The sequence below is a fragment of the Mirounga angustirostris genome, unplaced genomic scaffold (genome assembly GCF_029215605.1).
Source record: "Mirounga angustirostris isolate CCGP_5_RB_7025 unplaced genomic scaffold, mMirAng1.0.hap1 SCAF_8, whole genome shotgun sequence".
NCBI lineage: Eukaryota > Metazoa > Chordata > Mammalia > Carnivora > Phocidae > Mirounga > Mirounga angustirostris.
The window spans coordinates 131,779,099-131,800,795 of record NW_026991716.1 but is presented as its reverse complement, the minus strand read 5'-3'; the positions used below and the strand labels follow the sequence as shown (position 1 = coordinate 131,800,795).

Here is a 21,697-nt window from a genome sequence, read left to right as displayed (position 1 = left end):
TCTTCGCATTAGGTGAATGGTATTTGGGAAATAGGGAGAGACACATTCTCAGGCTCAGTCTACCATTTTGTATCTGAAAAACCCTTAAAATATGTCATTTTTTGGGTAGGTTTTGTGTGTATCAAATGAAGGCAAAGGAAGAAATAAATATCCTTTTCAAGTTGATAAAGAACGATTTCTAATATAATTTTAGAGGACATTAATCTTAGTCAAATTTTGAACTCAAGTATATAAGAATATGACTTTATTTTTTATACCTGAAATTAATTTGTATCTCAAGCATTCATTATGTTTATTATTTTTTAAAAATCTCAATTTATTATCATCTCAGTCCAATTCAGGTTTACCTCAGCAAATTCAGGTTTTGACACCTGCTTTTTCCCCTGGGGTTATACTATAAAATCCAAAGAAAATTTTAATTTCAGTGATTATATCAACCTACCCCGAAAGCAGTGGATGCCAGACTCAAGTTCTATTGTAACTGGAGGACAACTGTATTGGTAACCTATTGCTGCTGTAGCAAGTTACCACACGCCTCCTGGCTTAAAACAACACAGATTTATTATTTCATAGTTGTGGAGATCAAAAATCCAAAAATTTGTCTTATGAGGGAGGCTAATATTAAGATATCGGCAGGGCTGTATTCCTTCTGAAACTGTAAGGAGAGAATTTTTCCTTGTCCTTTCCAGCTTCCAGAAACCTCCTGCATTCTCTGATTCCTGATCTACTTCAAGCCTTGGCATCTCTCCAATCTCTGCTTGATTGTCACATCTTCTCTGACTCTACTGACTTCTATTTCACTCTTCTAAAGACCCTTGTGTTTACACTGGGATACTTGAATAATCCAGGATAATCTTCCTATTTTAAGATCTTTAAATTAACCATATCTGCAGTCTCCTTTGCCATGTAAGCCAACATATTCATAAGTTTCAGAGATGAAGGGATGGATGTCTTCGAGGGCCATTTTTGTACCTACCCCAATGAGGTGACAAACTTAATCTATGGTATATAAAATACTAACACAGTAGTTAATATTTCAAATATTTATTCTACTACAGAGTAAACCAAAAATAAGTTTTTTTTGTTTGTTTGTTTTTAAAGAGAGAGAGAGCAAGCGAGCAGAAGCAGGGGCAGGGGGAGCAGCAGATTCTCTGCTGAGCAAGGAGCCGAAGGCAGACGCTTAACCGACTGAGCCACCCAGGCGTCCCCAAAACTAAGTTTTTTGCTAATTAACTCATATTACAGGCACCTTAAAATGTAATTCAAATTGCAAAGAGATAACGTATTGCTAATTGTGCACTACATATTAACTTATAAATGTAAGCTGGGATAAAAATTAAAGTCCCTCTTTTTCCAAGTCAGGCACAAAGCCACAGAAAGGACCTCACTCAATGACAGAGGCACTGAGATGAATGTTGTATAATACACTAAAACAAGTCCTTTTAAATTCAAGTCATATGTAAATCAAGAGGCAACTTCTTTAGAGATTATCATTTTAGAGAGTGTCCCTAAATAAACTATTCGTATTGTTTCGGGAACAATGGCTGATAGGTTAAATGGTAGGCATTTTCTATTATTTGAAATATATCAAACCCTAAACCCCTTAGAGATCTCTTTTCTAGTAACTCACAGGAGAGCACTAGTCTGCAATGACAAAGAACATGCAGCTGGCAAAGAGACAGCAAGCTGGAGGGAGGGAACAAATTTGAAGTGAGAATATCACAGGTAGGAAATAGTACAGACTGCTCAGAATGGGACCTGCACTCACAAATAAAATCTTTGTGACCCTTTGCAACTTTTGCCCAATGGCAGACAGAGATGGAGTTCCATAGAGAAAGCTGTGATATGGGAGGGAAAAGAGGGGCAAGAAGCCATGTTCACAGATAAGACCCATCGGAGGCACTACCAAGTCATCCTTGTGTTCCACACAAGGTAGGGAAAACCACAGGGGAGCTCTGGGAAGGGTTTGGCAAAGAGCAGTGCACGAGCTAGCTGAGGCTGGATTTCTGGGCTAAGGCTTCTGAAATCTAAGAGATAAGGAAAGTTGAGGACAAAGGAGACTTAGCAGAATGGAACACACAGGCCGACATTGCTCTACCCCCATGGAGGGAGTGAGATGGGAAAGGCTGCCATCCAGTATTACAGCTAAAACATAGAGTGGGGTTGGGTCCTTAAGGCTCTCTGGTGTGAGAAGAGAAGCAGAGCACTGTGTTTGGAAAAGCCTGACTGCTGAGGTGAGTACTCTGGCTTCTTAACAGGCTGACCTCTGGGATACCAGGAGGGCAGGGCAGGCTCTGCAGAGATGGGACCGAGACCGGGGTAGTCTTCAAAGGAATCTCTGTAGAATGCATTGAATTTTGACAATTTCAGTACTGGGCATGAAAGAAAGTGAGGGGAAGAAATCTCCTGAGCCCCATTCCCTGCTCTGCCACTAAATATGTTACCTGGGGAGAGTCACTTAATCTTTCTGGGGTCTTAAGTAAGATCACTAGGGGACTGCATGGAACTTTTCTATGTGAGTTTCCAGGGTCGTGGTTTTTGTGATCTACTTTGTACTTCTGCTTCTTCATCTGGCTGGAAGAATAAATAGTACATATCTCATATATTTGATATGATGTAACAGCATAAAGACCCTAGGGAAATGCCTGCTATATAATAAGTGTTAGCTCTTACTATCACTCCTTTCCATTCTCATGACCACTAGGATAGTCCAAACTCATTGTCTCACCTTTGGATGACTTTAACAGTCTACATACCATTTTCCCTCTTTGCAGGGTCTCCTTCACATAATTCCAACCAGAATGACTACCAGCCTAGTGATTCTTAAAGACCAATCAATGAAACCCTTAAAATTCCAAGCACAAGCAAGATTCAGGGACTGTTCCAAAAGCACAAAAATTAGTATGTGCATATTTCTGGGAAAAGCTGCTTAACTTTCATTAAACTTTCAAAATAATAAAAAAAAATAATCTCAGACTACTTAAATTGATCCATGTCTAAATCACCTCATTCATCACTGGATTGTTCAGATCAGAAAAGAATTTTTCCTAGCTCATTTACTTGCCCACTCATCTACTAAACTATTTCATTCTCTTTTAACTATTCTCACATCTCCACCAACTCCTTACCTATCTCTAAGCTATTTCCTGGAGAAAACAGATGTCATCAAGATGCTCTTTATGAGTTTCCACTGTAACAGAACCCCAACTGGGTCTTAAGGGTTCACTTGATTCAAGCTTATGCACTCCCTGCTTGCTAACCTAAATCCCTTGTCCATAGCAGAACTAACCTTCTTTCCTTGAGACTTGTAGACCACTGGCCTTAGGGAGTGAAGGATCAAACTTTCCCAGAAGATAAGACCCAACCACATTTGAGAATAGCTGCCAATGATGCCAACAAATCTGTTCAGGGTCATGTCGACATACGAGTAACCACCTGGGCACAAGCTTCTCCTGCATGGAGCGCCTCTCCCTTTTCCTGTGTCTCCCCCTTTAAAACCTTTCAGCTTCACCTGGATGGGGAAGATGGTCTTTGGGACATTAGACTGCCATCTTCCCAGGTTGTCAGTTCTTGAATAAAGCAAACATTCCTTCCCTACCCTCACTTGTCTCTCAAGTATTGATCTTCAAGTGACGAGCAGCTGAACCTGACTTTGGAACCCATAACACTACCACATCATCCCCCAGTTCTTCCACCTTTGGCCCAAACACTCTGCCTATTGAAGAGTACTGTGCCACACAAATGTCAAGTCCGCCCCTGGTGTGTCATTCATTTGCTCTTCATCTTAAGGGTATCACTCAAGCAAAATCTCCCTTTACCTACAGCATCACCAGATTTCCTGTTCCTGGATCTTTCCCTTCAGCATGCAAACATGCTTTTGATATTTCTCCCACATAAAAACAAATTACTTGATCTCTCCTTTCCCACCAGATCCCTCCCCTTTTCTTTGCTTTCCTATGCAGGAAGACACCTCAAAGAGTCATCAGTATTCATAGTTTAGATATCCCCTTCCCCATTCTCTCGGACCCAGTCCAACCCAGCTTTTATCCACATTGTTCCACCAATACTATTATTGTGAAGGCTACTGATGACAACCAATTCTGTTAATAGTTTCCCATCTGATTCAAAATAAAATCAGAGTTTTGCTATGACTTGGGATGTCCTAGGTGGCTTGGTTCCTCATACCTTCTCTCTTATATCTTAGTCATTTTCACCATTTAAAGCCAAATTGGCCTCCTCTCTGCCTAAAATATTAGGTAAGTCCCCACCCAAGGGCTTTTGCATCTGGAATTCCCTTTGTCTAGAATGTTCTTCTCATAGAGACTCTCAGCTAATTTCGTCATTTCTTTCAGGGCTCTTCTCAAATTCACCTTCTCTTTAGGCCTCCTATAGAAACTTTATCTAAGATTTCAACCCTATTTTCAACACTTCATATCCTCTTTCCCTGCATTATTGTTTTTCCCTCAGCACATCACTTTCTATCCTATGTATTTTACTTAACTATGTTGTTTAACATCTGTTTCCCTCAATAGAATGTAAGCTCTATGTGGGCAAGAGTATGTGTCTGTTTTGTTCACTATCATATCGTCAGAACCTAGAACAGTGTGGGACACATAAATACTTGTTTAAGAAATTGACAAATGGGTCTTATTTTACATAGTGACACATATATAAATCTGCCAACGATGCCTTCTTCCTTTGAAAGACTTCCTTTTTGTTTTCCAGAACTACATATTTTTCCAATTTTTCTCCTATTTTCCTAGCTTCTCCTTTCAGTTCTGTTTACCCCATTTGTTCCTTAACATCCCAATCCAAAAATGTTGGAGTGTTTCAGGGTTATAGTTGAATTGTATCCCCCCAGCCCCACAAATTCATATGTTGAAGTCTTAACCCCCAGTACTTCAGAATGTAACCTTATTCAGAGATAAGGTTTTTACAGAGGTAACCAGGTTAAAATGAGGTAATTAGCATGGGCCCTAATCCAATATGATCCATGTCCTTATAAAAAGGGGAAATTTGGAGATGCACACATAGGGATGACACCATGTGAAGATCAAGACAGAGATCTAGGTGATGCTTCTATAAACCAAAGACTGCCAACAAACCACCAGAAGCCAAGGAGAGGCATGGATCAGATTCTCCCTCTCAGTGTTCAGGAAGAACCAACCTCGCTGACACCTTGCACAGAATTTTGTCTCCAGAACTGTGAGAAAATAAATTTCTCTTGCTTATTCCCCAGTGTGTGGTACCTTGTTATGGAAGCCCAAGTTAATTAATATACCCAGGGGTTATGTGTTGAGATTCTTTTTTAGCTACATTTAGTCCCTTGTGATCTCACAATTTGTGTCTTTAAATCTTATTGCTATACGGAAGTCTTTCAACCTTCGGCCTGCAACCCCACATGTCCTCAGAACCCCTCAGGAACATAACATGTCCAAGGCTAAACCCATCCTCCCTTGAAACTGCCTCCCCCATCCCCCCTGGGCTTTTTCATCCTAGTTCATAGCCCTTATTCTTCGTTGCGCAGGCAATTTACCTTGGAATCATTCTGGACTTTTCTCTTCCATATCTTCAAACTATCAACAAAAAATCTGACCCTACTTTTGAGACGTATGCAGACTCCACTTCTCACCATCTGCACTGTGTGGACCCCGGTCACGACTACCATCATTTGCCTGATTTCTAGCGATAACCTCCTCATTCCTCCTCCTACTTCCACCCTCAGCACCCCTTCACCATATTCCCAACACAGCAGCCAGAATGATCCTGTTAAAATGCAGTTCAGATACTATCACACCATTGTGTGAAACGCTGCCGCATCTCCTCATCTCACCGCTAAGTCCTTATGGTGGCCTGGGAGGCCCCACAAGGTCCTGGGAAAACTTCCTGATCTCATGTCCTACTCTGCCCAGTCCAGCTCACTGGACTTCCTTACTGTCCAAATATGCCAGGATTTTCCCCTCACTTGCACCTGCTGCTCTCTCTGTCCAGAACACTCATGTCTCAGATATCTAAATTGCACATCAGATTCATTTGATCAGTATTTCTTGAAGGAAGAGTGACTAAATTGAAAAGACTTACTTTAATAAGATAAAATTAAAACTCTTCAGATACACATTTGAATTGCATTACAATTATATCCCCATTTGATGTTTACAAGCTCCTTATGTGCAAATACCATCTAGAAGTTTTCGGTTTTCACTGTAGTGCTTTGCGTAGAAAGTTCACTTAACAAATATTTAATGATTTGTGGAATCAGAAATGAGCAAAAGATATAGTTAGTCCAACTCACTTCAGCTTCTGTCAACTGCTTTGCATTTACTGGTAGTTCTAGACTAGTCTTTCCTTATATAGCCATTTGTTCTAATTGTAACAAATGAATCTTAGCAAAATTTTGTCTTACGATGATAATGATCCCTCATTAATGGTTAGGGTCTATTGACTCACTTTCTTCATCATTTCTTTAAGGCTTTTTGTAAGAATTTAAGATCCATAGCCCAAGATTAAAAAAAAAAAAAACAAATTCCCACAGAAGTCTATTCTTTCCTTGTTTAGATTACTAGAACCCCAGTTTTTAGTAGGGCACATGACTATCCAGAAAAAAAAATTTTTTTTCTACCCTGTTTTCCAAATGACTCTGATCATAAAACTATGTTCTAGTCAAAGAGATCCTTAGTATAAAATATCAGTTAAAGAAAAGCTGCATGCACTCTTTGTCCCCCTTTTTTTCTATGCTCTTTCTTCCATCTTACTGCCTAGAATGCAGAGATGATGGCTGGAACTCCAACTGCAATTTTGGATCATGAGGAGAGGTTTAGTTTCCTGAGGGCTTCATGGAGCAATACCTTCAAACTAACCCATGATATTTTCCTTCTGGCCTTATGTGAGAAAGAAATTTCTCTCATATTTAAGTCACTGTGATTTTAGAACTCACATAGAATCAAACATAGTCCTACCTCAAACATCACAAAAACTATCTAATGCCTGGAACTTGAGAGCTAAAAACGAGTTACTGCTGCATCATTTAACAGAATCAAAACAATAGAAAGTGTCTGCAATGATAATCAAAGTTCTTTATTTTCTCTATTTAATTTCCTGCAATCCCTTTGGAAAAATAGTTGTGTTTTCAAATGTACTTTCATTGAAGGAAGCTGATGACCAAAGCATTATTTGAGTAATTATGGAAAAAAAATTTATTACTGAAAAACAAATGTTCCATTCAGTTTACATTTTACACATACTTCACACAAGAAGAAAGGAAAGGTCGAATGTCAGGAACAGAGGCCATTTTCTTTCACTGAAACACCACAACAGAAAAGAGCTTTCGGCAATTACAGATCCGAATTGGAGAGACTTTACATCTTACTCAAAATAAATGATGCCTAAAAATGTGAAAACGTATACCACTTTCTGAAAATCTGTTTCAAAGAATGTCTTTTTATCTTTGTTCTTGGTTTTCCCTTAGACATTTTGCAGTTTATTTAACACAGCATTCTAGCTGTTTAACATTCAAATTGAGACACACTGATTGTGTGCTCCACACTTCTGAATAGTTAAGTATGCTCTATAAATAAACACATCATTTGTGTTCTATTACTACTCTCCCCAAAAGCTTCACATAATTGGAATTAACCTAGTATTTACTTATCACTAAATATATTTTTGTTAGAAAGGATACACAGCATATGAAATTACAGGATCTTTATGAGTTAAAGACAGATTTCAGAACTCTCAAATAATATTTACAATGTAAACATCACAGTTATTACATTAGGATAAAGTAAATCACAACATTCACAACACTATATATTTTATTTGGTTTTGATATTGAAGTTGTTTTCTTGAATTATATATTAGAACTCAAAATATAATTACTTCGCCTATCATTTTCCTCCACGAATTCTGAAAAAGAAAGAATTGGTGTTTTAAGCATAAAAATATTTTTATTTACAGCATCTTAGTTTCATTCACTCATCCACTCACTTGATCACATCTATTTCCCTTTGCCCTTTGTGAACAGCCTGTCATGACAGGAAATCATGTTCTGGGATATCAGAAAGCTATCTTCCAAAGGACTGATTGTCAGAAAGAAACTGAAATGTGAAGAGGCATTTTAATTAGTCATTATAATTACCCATTTGTAATTTTCACACATGGTTGACACACAGGATTTCCCATTAAAAGAATTTGTCCAAAGTTACCCATTCAGAAAAGAAAAGAACGGAGGATGGAATCTCATAAATGATCTTACAGTTTACAAAAGACAGAGCGATTAATCCTCCTTTATATTTTAGTGCCTTTTGTATTTCTTAATTAAATGAAATAGCCTTCTTCTTATAAATGTTTTCGAGAAGCTGTATGTGATTTTTCTTCTTTGAGGAAAGGGACTTGTTTCTCTGAAATGTCTATACATGGTAAGGAGCAGGCAAGTGCAGGACCCTGAGCATCTGTCTCTCAGCGGACAAAAGCAACCAATCAGGCAGGCAGGTGTCTTTTCAGACACTCTGCCCACACTTGATGACTCTCTTAGCTCTCTGCTCCAGGAACTTCAGTAAGACCATGGATTGCCTTCAGTCTGAGTGTGGGTCTCCTTGACTTAGTCAGAGGTTGTAGTCCAGCCTACCTTGAGGTTTTACAATTAAAATAGTATTATAACAGCAGCTCCCATTCATCTTACATATTATCTGTGGCTGCTTTCATGCTACAAGAGCAGAGTTTGAGTAGTTGTAACAGAAACCATATAACTCACAAAGCCAAAAATATTTACTCAGTAGCCCTTTAGAGAAAAAATTTACCAACCTCTGATACAATGATGACATAAAATTCCTTTAGGCACTGGCCAAATATTATAAATTTATTTTTATGAGCTAATGTAAACATTAATGTAACTCAGGAAAGAATTATATCTTGTATCCATACGTACAAAAAAGCAACTGGGTAAACAAGCTTATCACTTAAAGAAAAAAGCCTACTTGTGTTTTCTCTATTCAAAAAATATTTGAATATAAATACTATTGGATCATAGCACCTACACTCACTTTATAGGTAAAAGAAGCACATTTAACTTTGCTGCATAAAGCTTGTTATGATTCAAGGAATACAATTAGACCAGAGTGCCTTGGTATTTTCATAATAATGAACCATGCTGCAGTTTGGTGGTATTTCCCTATACTTAAATTAAATGAGGTGCTAATAGTCATTCGTGGGGCTAAACCTTAAATTAATAAAAGTAGCATGGCTCAAGTCTCAAGAAAAAAGCCAGTTTTTTCTATTAGTGTGAGTCAGATTCCTCTGTTTTATATCTCAACAGAAGGTTAAAAATAAGTCTGAGTAAACTAGGAGTACCATTCATGTAGCAAACTGTTGGCCCTTTGTGAGCTTTCTCTTTTTTGCTATCAGAGCACTGCATGAATCATTTTCAGCTGTTTATTGGGTTGGGGTCTGCTTCAGATAGAAGTGTCCTTTTCCATGAGGCCTCATTGTGAGAACCCTAAACTGTTTTTTACCAAGTGACTCTTACCTATTGAAATAATTAGATGTTTGCTCTAAGAATAAAATAAGAATAAGAATGCATAGATATACCCACCACTGGGAAGTTGTCAGCAGCTTTGCTTCAAAGAGCTTTTCCATTATTTTTCTAGCTCTTCAGGAAAGTCAGGCGATTCTCCCTCACTGCTGCAGAACAGAAAATGAAAAGTGTGCATGTGAAGGCTCTTTGATGAGAAAGCTTCCACAGAACTGATGATGTGTGACTTTTGCTGTTCTCTGTGCTCTGTAAAGTGCACTGAGGACTAAACAATTATCTTTGAGCTTAATTATTACCTAAGATTGCCCTTAATCTTAAAATGTCTAAAATTATTTTTACAGAATTATAATCTGGTAGACAAAGGCATTCATCTTGTCTGATCTTGCCCAAGCAAGATTGTTCTTAATACTCACCATCTAAACAAAAATAATTGGAATAAAAAGAGAGAGCATCCCACTTCCTACTTACTACAATCCAATACTTAGACACCTTAGAGAAACATAGGTCTTATAGAATCTTAGACTACAAGAGAACTCATGGCTTAATTTGGTAAAAAAAAAAGGTATTGAGTATGCATATGAAGGGAGTTCCATGTGGTATCAAATTGCTAATTGACTGCACTTTATATATTTAAAAAACTAGTACTTCTGGGGTTGACTGGATGGCTCAGTTGGTTTCTGCTCAAGTCATGATCTCAGAATTGTGAGACTGAGCCCCACAGCAGGCTCTGGGCTCAGCATGGAGTCTGCCTGAGATTCTTTCCCTCTCCCTCTGCGCCTCCCTCTACACACACACACACACACACACACACACTCTCTCTCTCTCTCTCTCTAAAATAAATAAAATCTAAAAGAAACACACACACAATAAAACCCCCCAAAAAGCTAGCACTTCTGATAAAACCTGTCCCCAGATTCAGAGTAGATATCTCTACAGTCTCATTTTCCACCCTGGATGCACAGCAGAATCTAGTGGGGGAGCACCTAAAAAAAATACCAATCCATAAGTCCTAATTTTCTGGCAGTTGGTTTTGGGTAAGGCACATCAGGATTTTAAAAATTCTGCAGGGTAATCTAATGTCAGGCAAGTCTGAGCATTACTGCTTCACAGAGTATAGATAGTGAGACAGAGAGATAGATAAATAAGTCTTCATATGGAGCTTCTATTTCGGAACTTGTTTATAATTTCTCATTTTAGCAAGTTCTCTGTTTCTTTACCTCCTCTTCCCATTCAGAATTGAGTTCAAGTATTTCTTTACAGCCATTTGTTTTCGGAGGCGGGTATAGTTGTCAGTGAAGATGGCATCCGAGTGGCGTTTGATTGGTCCCTGGTCTTCTGAGATGCTATTGCTAAGGAATGCAAGGGAAAGGAAATCAAAGGGTTTTAACAGGAAATGATAAATGTGCCACAGTTCCAAATTTCTTGAAGTCAGATAAAAAAGAATTCCAATGCCCAATGTCTTTTCTATTACAAAAAGAATAAAAGAAAAATATATCTAAGCCTAAGTATAGGGGAGCAAGGAATAATACAACATATTTTGGCCCTTACTGGGAGCCTTAATACACCATTCTGTACTAATTGAGCAAATAATTTATCAAAAAAAAGGAGGAATACTTGAAGGTGTGTTCTGCCCCATTGGGAGGAAATTTTTTTAAAAAATAAATTCTTTACAAGCTTTGCCACCGTGAATAGTACCATCTAAATATTCAGCAATTGGCCATTTAAAGAAAAAACTTCCAATGCTTGGTTTGATCAGGAACTAAAAAACAAATACTGTGGCAAATATTAAAATTTGCTTCAGTTTATACTATGCCTTATTTTCTACTGCATCTAGTTCAACTTGATTGCAGATTTATAAATGATTGCCACTTAAGAAAAATAAATATGCCAGTGAGTCGTAGGATATCACTAAAAAGTTTATGTCCCTAATCCATGGGTCTGGTATATTTTGTTTAAGAATATAAATTATTTTTCCACTAATTGCACTATCAAGTTTGAGCCAAGTAAGTAAATTGTTAATAGTGAAAAAAATAACTTGCAGATTAAATAATTATAATGTGTTTGATAAAATAATAAATTCTCTTTACCCAACTCGCTTTCCAATAAGGGACTCAAGGTATTTTTTGGCAGAAAGTTGACCCAAGAGTCTACTAAAGTCACTGGTAAAAACTCCATCAGCATGTCTGGCATTCCTAAAAGAAGGAAGAAGGATAGCCATTATCTTGTAAATGGTTTCCTAAAATATTACTTTGCCTCATTAAACAAGAAAGAAATTTATCAGCTGTTTGAAAGCTTCTTGTGCAAACTTAAGTCCAAAAGAAGGTTTCTTGACAACATAATAAAAGATACTTTCTAGCCACTTATGTTGAGATACATTATATATTTCTAGCACAAAACTTTGAAAAATTAAAGAATTCAAATTTTTAGAAGTATGTCTCTATATAAAGTAATGCCTTCTGGTAGAGTCTATAAAACTAATTCTCCAATAAATATTGATGGGAAAAATAATATATTAAAATTAGTTTCTCTTTATTTACTTATGGTGCTTTATTTCTTCTACTCCAAATAAAGATACATACAAGGAGAAACTATCCTGGTTTTTAGCAAAAACCTTATTATACTTTTTGCTATTTCTTCCTGCCAAAATATTTGGAAACAAAATCTCTTAAGATAGAGAGTCCCTTAGTGACTATCAGCCAACTTTCCCATTCAAATCAGGAATTTTTATACTTTGTCTTTCTTCAGTATAGAGCTACTCTGTCTATACTTGAATGCTGCTCTAGACAAATGGTTCTGTGTAAGTGAAGGATTTATTGATCTTAGTTAGTTACACTTTCTTTACATGAAAATCATGTACAGCTGCTAGAGTTCCAGTAAATCAGGCTGAATGAAGCAATGGCACATGGAAACCTGTGGTATAGTACTGTAGGAATAGCTTCACGGTGACGCAAATTGTAAAACATTTATATTTCAAAAATATGTTTTCTAAAATAAAACTCCATAAAAAACAAACTCACCTGGACACATCATAATAGGGTGTATCATCCTCAGCTAATGCATTTTGCAAGATGTCGGTGTCTACTTTTAATGAAACTTGATCAGGTTCATTTGCTTCTTCAAGTGGTATTCTGTCATCCAACCTATTAGGAAAACATATAGTAGAGGTATAATGTATTTCTTTCTCAGAAGATAGTGTTTATGTTTTACAATCACTGGAAATAAGATAATATTCTTGAAAAGTATTACCCATTCACAATATATGGATAGCATAGTTAGATTTACTAGCTTCTATGGTTTGGAGTATAAATAGTGAAATTTTTTATTATCCCATAAGATAGATGCCATGCAACTTTTACAAGCTGTATGTAACAAACATAAAGGTTATTTAGTTCAATCCTATCAGTGAGGTAAGCAAAGTACACTTTGTTGGCAATGTCTTCACTTTGTAAAGTTATTGTTCAAACTTAAGTCCAAAAGAAGGTTTCTTGACAACCTAATAAAAGATATTTTCTAGCCACTAATATTGAGATACATTATATATTTCTAGCACAAAACTTTGAAAAATTAAAGAATTCAAATTTTTAGAAGTAAGAATAATTCTGTACAAAATAGAAACTTCAAAAATTTTTCAATATTCAATATGAAAACTGGGAACAATTCATATATTTGTTGGTGTTTAGTATCATTTGTCAAACATTTCTTAAGAGGTGGATATTAACTGTTTTCTTTCTCTAGGTCTGTAAGCTTTAATCCAAAGATTCACTTTAGTGTGATATATTTCTCTGTATTAATAAAGTACAAAGAATCTCTCCATCTCTGAGTAGTTACTCAAATTCAATAAATTTTGTAGGGTCTTCTTATTTCTAATCTTATGTATTAATACAATTTTAGTGAAGTATGTGTAATGTTTTACTAAGTGACTAAGAATATCATGCTTATACATGGAATATGACTATTTTTGAATGCATGCACATTTTGAATACCAGCACACTATTAAAATTATGAGTGTGTCTATTTTCACTATTAGAGTAAACCTCCAAGGAGTGCATCAGCTCCTGGGTACTTGTGCATCTTTTGATGATGTAGTAGTTGGTGGAAGTAACAAGCAGTCCTCTTTGTATGAAGCCTAGCAATCAATGCAAACTTCAGCATTCTTGTGATTGTTTGTTGAGATATGTGATATAACCATTCAGATAGAATCATTCTGTTTAGTTATAAAGCAAATTAGATCTGGCTTTAAACAGATTTCACAAATGCTAATAGCTAAGAGATTATTCAGTCTATTGAGTATAAGTCTACCCTGAAAAAAGAATCAGAAATGGGAATTTGAGCAAAGAGATGACAATTTTGTCCTTAGATATAGTGGTGCCTATAAACTGGAAAGACAAAATGAAACTAATGTAGTTTTCATTTACTGTTTACTTCTTTGAGATAAATTTTAAATAAGAGTTGTGTTATAATTTCTGAATTTGAGATATGAAATACAACATAGAGAACAGTGAAACTAAGGATTTAGGGTTGAAACCAAGTGCATTAAAATTCACTCACTAGGGAAGGGTATCTCAGTAGATCAGTTATTCCACAATTTACAATATTGGCAAATTGATTCTGGCTAGATAGGTAGATCTGTCCGGCATGATTGTATATATGTTTCACTAATCAACTACTAACCTTAAGATTATTTACTGAATGAACTTGAAAATGAACTATAGAATGAGGCAGGCAACTAAACATCTATTTTTTTCCATCAGAAACTGAACTGAACTGAGATGACAATGGATAAAAGCTTATTACTTATCTAAAACTGGTTTTGAATGAAATGAGAATCAAATCCTTCTTTCTCTCTGTTTGGAAAAGGGATCCACCCTCTCCTTAAAACTAGTCATTGACACTGTCTCTCATGCCCTGAGAGTGGATTCCAGGATATAGGATAGTCATGTTGATTTGATGTTCAAAAAACTTGCTTAACACGTCAGCCAAGATATTTAAATAAATAATACATAACTTAAAAAATTGAGTTGTCCAAAATAACATATAGGAAATCCCCATATACACAAAGAAGGAATGTTCAACTGTCTGAATTGCAAGAATACTTACCTCAGAGCAGAGGGTGCCCCAAACAGAGGCCATGCCAACGTGCGAGAGAAGAGCATGCTGACAAGTGTTAGCAGCACAAGTTGCTGGGACTTACTTCTGGTTTCCATCTTTGTACTTGGAAAGAGAGAGAATCACATCAGCTTTCCAACCAAAGGTATCACCCCAACAAAGTAATTCTGAGTGTCTAGTAGTAATTTCTGAAGGCTCTTGCAGAGTTGGGAAAAAGTAATTTTCATCTTATAGAAAGAGCTAAACTGCAATATAATTAATTTTTAAATCAAGAAGATTTTTTTGTTGCTGTTGACAACTGCTTGAATAAAAATTAGGGTCCTTTTCAACTGCTGCCTATCTCTCACTAGGCACATAGTTGGACCAAGTATATGTGGAATGCCATACCTTCATAGGGCTGGAAGTATCCATGGAAACAATCTTCTTGTGAGAGAGTTGTAGCACCCACATTTGGTATCTTTTCTAACTAAAGAAACAGTTTAAGTTTCTAGAGTCTAATTAATAGAACACTGGAGTATTATCTATTTAATAATGTGTGTCTACATATGTATGTATATATATGTACATATACATATCAGTATAAAAACTGTACATACATTTCTTTTTCCTCTTTTAATTGTACAGATTATTAGGGAATTATTTGCTTATGCCCGGGTTTGAACAAGCTTAACTTAATAATGAAAATTAATACCAAAAATTATTAAACTGCATATTACCATTGAAATAATTTTTGCTACAAAAGGAAAAATATATTAAAAATAATATTTGTGCTTTTTTACATCTAATCCACTTACAGATTTCATTTCTAAATAGTTCGTAGATAGAAACTTAGAATTTGAGCTTTGTTTTTCTTGCTGTCTATAAAAATCACAGCATTTAGACTTAAAGAGGAAAATGAATGCTTCCTTGGTTCACATAACTAACATATAAAATAGAAAGAACAACACTAAAAAAAAAAAGTTGAAACTTGTAAAACAAATGTACCCACTGAACCCTTCAGTTAAAAATGTATGTAACAGGCAAAAAAACCCCACATCCTACTTTAATACAGTTTTAAAAAGACAGTATTGAGTAAAAGTATTGAGCAAGCAGAGCAAAGCATCTTCCAACCAAAAGAATTCAGAAAATCCACAAATATATGAGAAGTTAAAGCTTTTCTACACTTACCAGGTGACTTGAGAAACTTGTTTTTTGTTGTTGTAAAGGAGAAACACTGTAAAATTCTTTTCAAGAGAGAGAAATATTCCATATACCCTGAGAAAAGTTTCAAAGCAGGAAGAGGGACAAAAAGAAGAAAGGTAGAGTTTTTACTCACCTTGCCAAGTAGTGTTCCTCCGGAGCTTTCTGTATGAAAGGAGAATATTGGAGCTGTCTTAGGTGCTGAAGTCCTATGAGGCCAAGAACGGCTCCACTAGTTCTCTGCCCTCAGAGCTGAACCAGAACTTGGTACTGGCTACGGGTTGGCTATTACTGTTGGCAACTGCTTTTCACTCTTCCCTGACCAGCATTTCAAAGCCCATCATTTTATAGGGCTTACACTTAGGGCTGAGCAATCACAAAGCTCTCTGAAAGACGTCACAGTAGTACTCCCACAGGATGAATAAGGCTTGAGTTCTTATTAAATTATCATTATGTCTGATTTATATAAATTTATAGTGAGTAACTTCAAGATGTAAGATATAGAGAGGAAATTTACTTTTATTTAAATGAACAACAGAAAGGTACCAAGTTTAATATGAAATGTTTTAATCTTTAATTAGTAGGAATGAAATTAGAGAATAATTAGTGTTATAGCCAGGGCCACTGGGGTTTCTTCAGAAAATAAGAGTTTTATGTGCAGAAACAGATGCAGAAAAAAAACCAAACATTTATGTTCATTATGCCTACAAATGTATAATTCTCCTTTATTATAAAGTATCAATTCTAAAACCTTTTAAATGTTTTCTACTATTCATGTAAATCCCAATTTAGTCTTTCCTGAGATCTATTCTAATTTTAAAAGCATCTAGAAATAATTTCCCATTTCTCTATTATTACATTTCCTTTGTGTTGAAACTATCCCAAGATAAAAGTTTCAGAAAGGCGCTAAGATATTATAATATACACACTGTTATATGAAGTCATAGTGGTACTGCTACTTCACATTTGTACAAACTATCATAAGTCCCAATACACTTTCACATGTATAACCTCAAATGATCCAAAAAATAAACTATCAGACTGTATATCTCAAAGGATTCAATTTTCCTTCCTTTGTAAAGGAAGATATTTTCATCATTTGTATAGGACCTTGCACTATACAGAATTATTCTGTTTCTCCCCTCCATCCCTGAATACACACCTACACCCACACCAGCTTTTTGAACATTTCCAGCTTAGTCAGTTGACAGGTTTCAAAGAACTAGTTGGAAAGCATCTGTGGAGTACTTTGATAAATACTTAATTTCTGTTTGTGGGGGTTTTAATTCAAATTAGACTAGCATATATTCAGTCAGAGTTTCAGGTAAAAATACAGCCACATGAACAACTTTGTGGACAACAAAATAAAATGCCATCTTCCCTATAATTTTTAAAAATTTCCAGTGTGTGTATCCTTTTAGAGAAGTTTTGGGTTTTTTTGTTTGTTTGTTCAGAAGTTCCTCAACGGAGAAAGACTCTAAAGCCCCCTTTCTTTCTTCTACTTTAAAATTTTAGTATCTATTGGCTTCATTCAAAGCCAGGCTGATCCAGTAAAAGAATATCCTGCTATGCTTAATCATATTTTCTAATCCAGTTACAAGAAAAATTAAATGAATTAAATTTCAAAATGTCTGGAAATTTGTTTCCCAGTTGACAGCTCTGACTTTAGCCAGAGTTCCTGTGGCTTAATTCCAGGAAATCTTTTTTTTACTTGATTATTACAAACTAGAGGTTGAAATGGTTCTCATGTGGAATTTTTTATCCTTAGCTCTTCATCACTCAATTCTCAGTGAAATAATTTTATTTAAGAAGAGAAACAGCAAAGTAAGTTGATTGAAAGTAACAGAAAAACCAATGCTGAAGGATAAGCAGAAAAATCTAAATGAAAAAAGACATAAAAGTTGATTATTATTTGGTCTCAGGAAGCTCTCAGCATTCACAAAGAGTAACTACATTAGATTTTTCCAGTGGTAAAGACAGTTTCTCCCATTATAATAATAAAACACAAAAGTAAAGAGAAATAATTCAATTTTATTATTTCTAGATAAACTAAATCAAAGAACTGCATTTTTTCCCCTATGAATTTAAACTAGAAAGCAAAACTGAATTTCATAATAGGATCATAGCACCATCTGCAGGTTCAAAGTCTTAATTCACAAGTTTTTTGATTTTTTTTTTATATGTTTCTTGTCTTTTCTTTTAAGGAAATGGATGTAAACCAGAGATCCTTTAACCATCCAATTATGGATGCTTCCAGAAAAATAAACATTAAAAAAATACTGTAGCTGAATTTATTCTGGATATTTTACTATAAAACTCAGTAAATACAAAAATACAAATGTGAATTTAGCCTTTTAATCTGCTTTTTTGCTACTTTAACATATCTTTTTATAACTTTCTAACATCTTTAGCAAAACTTATTTCCTACCATAAGGCTTCTCAGTGAAGGGATGTTTATAAGAAGAACTGTCAGTCATTCGTACACTTAGAACAAATCTCCAAGATCCTTCTTTTACAGATAGGTAAACTGACATCCAGAGTTTAAGCAACTTTTGCAAGGTCACTCAGGTGGCTAATAACAAATAGGGTATTGAAAGGTAGCTCTTTTGATCTTGATAATAGCTTTTTTTCTGTTAATAACTGTTGATTTTCTGTAACTGTTGTTACTACCGTTATCGATGCTAACACATCAGAGAAGGAAAATAAAAGCATATAAAAATATTGGCATCTCTCCTCTCCCTTTTTCACTAACAGGATCAAGAGCAGAGAAAGAAAACTGGCATTCTAAATTAAAATACACTAAATGTAGGGAAGTCAGATGGAAGGAATTTTCAAACTCAGGAGACAGGCAGAAATCCAGATTCACTCTTTTTTTCTTAGTGCAAATTGCTAATAGAGAGTCCTTACTGCTGTTATGGATGATATGCCCAATGTGTCCTCTCTGGCCTCTTGGTGTGACAGCTTTCCTTGCCTAACTCACCCCAACTCACATGCCGCCCTGAGACCTGGTCATCCTGCCAGGGTAATCCTCAGGGGTTAGGTCAAGATGAAGTCTGCAAACCACTGGCTGTGAGCCACATAGGGCTTACCCTTCCAGTTTTTGTATCTCTTAAACTAAGAATGTTTACATTTTCAAAAGGCTGGAAAGAATTAAAAAATATTTTGTGATACGTGGAAAGTATATGAAACTTAAATTTCAGTGTCCATAAATAAAGTTTTATTGGAACATGGAAATGCTCATCACTTATGCACTACCTATGGCTACTTCTGTGCTGAAATGGTCAAGTTAAATGGTTGTGACAAGGACTATATTTTATAGAAAATCATTCCTACATTTCAGAATTTTCTTGTTTTAACCAAAACACATGCAGAAAGAATAATGTATTAAATGCAATGAGCCATTTATCCCTTACTTTAGGGTTGTGTTTATGAGATAATTTTATGAAAGTAGATTTTGGAGGAATGCTGTGGAGAAAATCACAAAAGCACACAATTCCAAGATAGGAAAGTTTAAAAACAAAGTATTAAAGATTTAAGACCAAATTTTATCTGCTTCACAATATCATCTGTCCTCTATGTGTACTCCCCCTTAGACACATTCCATGTAACGAACTCGCTGACCCCCTCACCTTGGGGATCAGAATATCTGAGATCCACAAAGAAAGGGAGACATTCACAGTGAAGGAAGTGAAAGACAAGTGTCCCGTTCCTGGCTCTTAAATAACACTGAAGTCTAGATATTAGAATGAAAGATTTGGCAAAGATATTTATTGAGTGAGTTCTCATGTCCCCTGCATCACTATATCCATCCTCCCCAGACAGGGAAGAATCTCTGAGATGGGGAGAAGAGATTATTCAAGATGAGGAGGCAACCTTCTGCCCCTAGGTGGGAGTTTATGGTAGAGTTGAAGGAATGGGTGACAGAACCTCATCCTATTACACTTAGGGACTAAACAGCAGAGGCTAATTTGGCTTCTTTTTTCCTCTGGTTGCTACAGCAAAACATGGAGAATGACTTTTAGCAATGGTACAGGAGGAGGTAGATAAAGCTGTAAGATAGCGCCCCCTGCCATGCCCTGTTTGCTAAGACCCTAAATACTGTCAGGAGTAAAGAGTGGAAAGGGCCCAATAGTCTACCAAAGGCCAGACTGTATCCAGGGACCAGCACACATCTCAGCAGATAACAGCAAGGCACAGAGTATCTCCTGAGGACCCAAAAGCAGCCTCCCAGATTTCATGTTATTATATACAGTCTCAGAAACTTAGATGTTACTCTGAGAAAAAAGAAAGGTAGAGCAAAACCTGAATTGACAGAATTTTAAATCTTAGTAATTTCTGGGTAAACATGGTAATTGTACACTGTACATTTTCTGTGGAATGGGGATTAAAATAGAGGTTGAGTTAGAGGAAAGCTTTTAAAGCTAATTTTATTATATGTCCTACAATGTGACTTGTGAAAATTTGTTCTTACTATCACTTTACAAATGAATTTGAGTTTTGTATGATTGTGCTTTGCATAGGAGGAACCTGTCCAGACCCTGTATCCTACTTACTATCAAAATCACTTTATAAGAGACTGTGAGACAGAAGCCATTGACCTATCCTAGAATAACAAGGCCGGCCTGCCCTTGCGTCTTCCCCCAACCCCTTTGTCCCTCAGTCCTTCTAGTTGATCTCCAGCTTCAGTTCTATTCCCTTCTTAGGCTTCCCCATCCTATTCCCTGGCTTTCAGTCTCTCAGACTATTTCTTTCATTTTGCCTCAGTCCTTCTATGACCTTCTAGTACACCTAAGTTTTTACTTGTTCTTAGGACAGATCTGATCCCACAGGCTGCAAAAGCAGATGCTCCTCTCTGCTGGATGTTTTCCAATTGCCCCTATGAACCTACTTTTCTCCACACTGCTTTTTATTCCCTAGAGGCTGACCTACAGATCTAGCCATGCCCTGAGGTCCTCTGGCTTCTGTTGGACTAAGCCAAGGAGAGGCAGTGGTAGGAAATGAAAAGGACAGAAGATTAAAGGAAAGAGAGCTCTGAGTATTTACTTGCCATAGGCCATGGTTGGATAGCAGCTACATTCCTCCACCAAGACCAAGACCCTGTAGGTGGCCCTTCAACTTCAGCCTGAGAGGTGCCAACAGCTTCCTGCTGAGGCTAGCCCATGGGTCCTTTGCCACTACATTGGTCCTTGACATCTTTACTAAACTCACTTCCATTCACTTTTGGAGAGAGTCATTTGTGTCCTGTCTAGTCCCTACCTGTGCACTCCCATTCCTGCACCAGACCTCACACTTCTAAGAATACCTGGAGACATTTAATTTTGGGATTCAGTAGCTTTGGAAAGCCTGCTCATTTTTTAAATTTTGATACTTTTATTTCAAGTTGGGAAACTCCTTAGAATAATCAATGTGGGGCGCCTGGGTGGCTCAGTTGGTTAAGCGACTGCCTTCGGCTCAGGTCATGATCCTGGAGTCCCGGGATCGAGTCCCACATCGGGCTCCCTGCTCAGCAGGGGGTCTGCTTCTCCCTCTGCCCTCTTCCCTCTCATGCTCTCTGTCTCTCATTCTCTCTCTCTCAAATAAATAAATAAAATCTTTAAAAAAAAAAAAAGAATAATCAATGTGGAAGCTTGGAAGAAGGTCACTGTTGCCCTGAGCAGGTCTGTCAGATTGGTGAGCAATTGGTTTTTGAAGATTGTGGCTGAAACACAAGTAAACTAGAAGCCCCTTCAGATCCTTGGTGCCCCTCAAGCCCCTCCAGAGAAAGAGGTTGGATCCATTGCTAATCCCTGTGTCGAGGAAAGGTCCGTGTGCTGCCAGAAGCCAAACACCAAGCCGATAGGGGTATTTTCCAGGAATAAAGTAGCAGAACAGCTGTGGGGAAGGATA

At 36.6% G+C, this 21,697-nt stretch overlaps 1 protein-coding gene across 1 annotated transcript; it reads right to left on the bottom strand.

The window, feature by feature from the left end:
* Positions 1-7,252: 7,252 nt before the first annotated feature.
* Positions 7,253-14,856, bottom strand: VIP (vasoactive intestinal peptide). The gene is made up of 6 exons (XM_045866169.2): positions 14,624-14,856; positions 12,544-12,666; positions 11,614-11,718; positions 10,744-10,875; positions 9,587-9,675; positions 7,253-7,902 (listed from the first exon to the last, which is right to left on the bottom strand). Exons 1-5 carry the CDS (start codon positions 14,728-14,730, stop codon positions 9,630-9,632), a joined length of 513 nt encoding a protein of 170 aa, XP_045722125.1. The 5' UTR covers positions 14,731-14,856; the 3' UTR covers positions 7,253-7,902; positions 9,587-9,629.
* Positions 14,857-21,697: the final 6,841 nt, after the last annotated feature.